Here is a 3,307-nt window from a genome sequence, read left to right on the forward strand (position 1 = left end):
TTGAAATTGCAAAAAAAGTTTTATTTTAAAAACACAAATCATAAATGACAAAACAGTTACATGCACAATAAAACATGAAAAAAGTTGAATGATATGCTTTAAATAAGTTAATACTGTTCTAAAGTATAATGCCATGTAAAATGTTTAATAATTTACTTTACCACTGGATTTCCCCACCGACTGTGAGGCATTTAAATATGAAAAACTAGCACCGCAAAAACTGATTGCTTCTCAGCACATTCACCAGCCTTCCGTTACTGAAACGAAAAGCACGCGCCCCGCTAAAGAGATAGGTATTACCTGCAAAACAAAAAGTCACATTACTCACAACTGAATTAAACACTTGATTGTAAAGTGAATAATGTCATTTGTAATTTGTAAAGTAAATGTGTAATGTATTAAATACTGACCATTTTCCTGGAAAGCTGCAGTAACCTTTCCTGACATTCCTGGGAAGATTTGTTCCACAGGTTTCGGGGATCCTCGGTCCATCACCCTCCTGTCCATGTCATAGCTTAAAAAAAGAAGTATTACTTAGCATCTTGAAGAAGAACAGGTAGGAAATAAATGTCTTTAATATAGCTTATAAAACTTACCTGTAGTATGACCTGCCAACAAAAAACAACACCTTTCTAGAATTTATGTCATAAAGTGCAGCGTCTATCCTCTTCACAGAAGCTGGCAGCCTGAAGCTACCAAGATTCAAACGTTTCACAATGTCATACCCGTTGAGAGCCCAGACTTTCTGACCTAAGGATCATAAACACGATTTAACACAAACTCATATGCAATCAGTATACCACTAATAGATTAGTATTCTTAGCAAATTCGTGCTACATTTTACCTTTGAAGATGTACACCCGATCAGCTGATGGATCCTCAAAAGCAGCATCGATACTATTAGGAAGTTGTGGCCAGAAGAACGTGATTAGATGTTGTTCGATCGAGGTGAGCTGAGGGTGACTGCGCCAGAAGAACCTGATCAAGACAATTCAGTACAAGATGGTTATATCTCAACTCTCATCTCTCAACTTCTTCATGAATGATGTAAAAGTTACTATGGGATTCAGGCTTACCTGTTTTTAAAAAAGATTTTCTCTCCACGAAGGGTTGTAACAGCATCCAGGACCAGATTGGGGTCACAGGCATTAGGGGTGACTGGAGGGGTGGGCTCAGGCTTATCAGGGTCAACAGGTTTTTCAGTGTTTGAGCCTTTCAAAAGAATTTTACTTTGTTAATTACAGAAAGCTTTTCTACTGTATATTTGCTAATAATATGTAGTTCAGGAACTTACCATACAGGGCTTGGATTCTATTAACATCATCTCTGGGCAGAACAAACTTGTCAACATCAGTGTAGCTGTACGTTGGGAACATTAGAGCACCAGGAACATTGGAATGTTCAAGGCCCAGAGAATGTCCAAATTCATGGGCAGCGACTAAGAACAAGTTGTATCCTGTAGAAGAAGACATTTTAATTATGTTGCATATTTTATATTGTATTGTATACATTTTTTCGATGAAATGTGAGCATAATCACCCCTAGAAGATTTGAAGGTGAATGTCTCATCATCATCGAAATGGGCGTCTCCACCGATGCCAGGAGAAGGAAAAAATGCATGAGCCAAGATACCGTTAGGTCCATCAAATGGGGAGCCATCTCTGTGATCTGAAAACACAAAACAGTTACTGTGTTTATTGTGATAAAACTTTTAACTTTGTCCAGATTTCTGATTTTATAAAAAAAAAAATGATTTCATAGGCTGCCTTTTTACATTTTTCAGCCGACCCTGTCAACAAGAACCGTTTCAATATTCTGTAATATTCTGCAGGAAAGACTATTCAGTGGGAGCAAACAACACTGTGGGACATTTTTTGAAAGTTTCCTAAAACATTAACACCCCAAACATCTTTTGGACTAGATGTGTACTAAAAAAAAAAATTCAGGGCATTTACATCGAGTAGTTAGTAATAACTTTTGAATTTTTTTTTAGAAACTACCTACAAGACACCTCTTAAGGAGTCTTGTTTAAACATTTTCTACAATCAACCTGAGGACTAGCCTACATGCTTACTGGGAGGGTCATTTGTTGACAGATAATGTTTTAATTTCCACTCAATAAAGTAGGAGACTTACCTCTGACAAAAAAAGAGATCATGATATCAGCTACACCACTGTAGATACGGGTAAACCTCAAAGGAGTGACACGAGCCCAGACTTGCAGCGCTTTCTCAATGGAGTTGTCCACTTCAGCAATGGACATATCAGGTGTGTAATTCTCAATCCTATAGAATATAAATAACAAAGTATGTCTTAATAAATTTATTCATCCTTTGTTTCATGAAGCTAGAAAAGGGTTAATTAAATACACTATACTACTTTGTTACCTGTAAGTCAATTTGTTTGTAGACCATTTGTAAGTTAAAGGTCTGGCTCTGTAAGAGGCCACATCTGGAACCCCACAGCGAGGCTTCTTCATCATCTCCATCGTTTCATCGTCCAGAGTTCCTGTCACCTTTAAGCCGAAAAACTGCTGCATCTCACCCAGCTTCAAGCTCATCTCACTGATCTTGCGTCCAAAAGACAACTCGTTCTCTTCTTCCATGTTGTACAGTTTTTTCAAGTAATTCTGGTTAATTAGATACAATTGACAGTTAAAGACCTCACCCAGTAAAATCCTATTGTAATCCTAAACTGCAGAAGGTGAAACCATTCTTACCTTTGCAAATTCTTCATCATCCTTATGATGAAGATCCTTATCGTCAATAGATGGTGTTACAGGACCTGAGTGAACCCTGAGCACAAGGCCAATGAGGACACACAACTGGTAAGTCTTCATCTTGTTTCTCCTTCACGAAACTCATGTAGTGTGGGCTTCGCTGCCTCCTTTTATATAAGATAAAGGGTGAAATATTGAGCAACCACCTGAGTCACGAAACGGTGACATAATATGAGGAAGGAAATTACAGATAACTCCATATTGTGAATAGGACTTAAATATTCAACCATTATTTTATTTTATCTTTTTGTATGTTGTATGTTATAATCGTGTCATAAGAGACTTTAACTAAAGTGATTTTTCCCTCTAGTCTTATTTCCATCATCAATATAGATAAATTATTGATAAAACATCCATATAACATCATATTTTTAAACCTGTGCAAGCTGTCATGTTCTCATGTTCTCATACATCACATGGTGCATTAGGCTATTGTGGGGGCTATGAGTAGGATTCTAATTATGAATCATTTTAATTATTTTTATTCATGTGTGTGCATGCGTGTACATCCTGTGTGTGGTTTTGGTA

At 37.0% G+C, this 3,307-nt stretch overlaps 1 protein-coding gene across 1 annotated transcript; it reads right to left on the reverse strand.

The window, feature by feature from the left end:
• On the reverse strand, window positions 1-2,845 carry LOC128545680 (collagenase 3-like). The gene is made up of 10 exons (XM_053516192.1): window positions 2,720-2,845; window positions 2,388-2,629; window positions 2,137-2,285; window positions 1,540-1,668; window positions 1,295-1,456; window positions 1,077-1,212; window positions 845-978; window positions 597-750; window positions 411-514; window positions 1-300 (listed from the first exon to the last, which is right to left on the reverse strand). The coding sequence occupies exons 1-10, from the start codon at window positions 2,837-2,839 to the stop codon at window positions 206-208; spliced, it is 1,425 nt and encodes a 474-aa protein (XP_053372167.1). The 5' UTR covers window positions 2,840-2,845; the 3' UTR covers window positions 1-205.
• Window positions 2,846-3,307: the final 462 nt, after the last annotated feature.

Source organism: Clarias gariepinus, chromosome 17, assembly GCF_024256425.1.
Source record: "Clarias gariepinus isolate MV-2021 ecotype Netherlands chromosome 17, CGAR_prim_01v2, whole genome shotgun sequence".
Lineage (NCBI taxonomy): Eukaryota > Metazoa > Chordata > Actinopteri > Siluriformes > Clariidae > Clarias > Clarias gariepinus.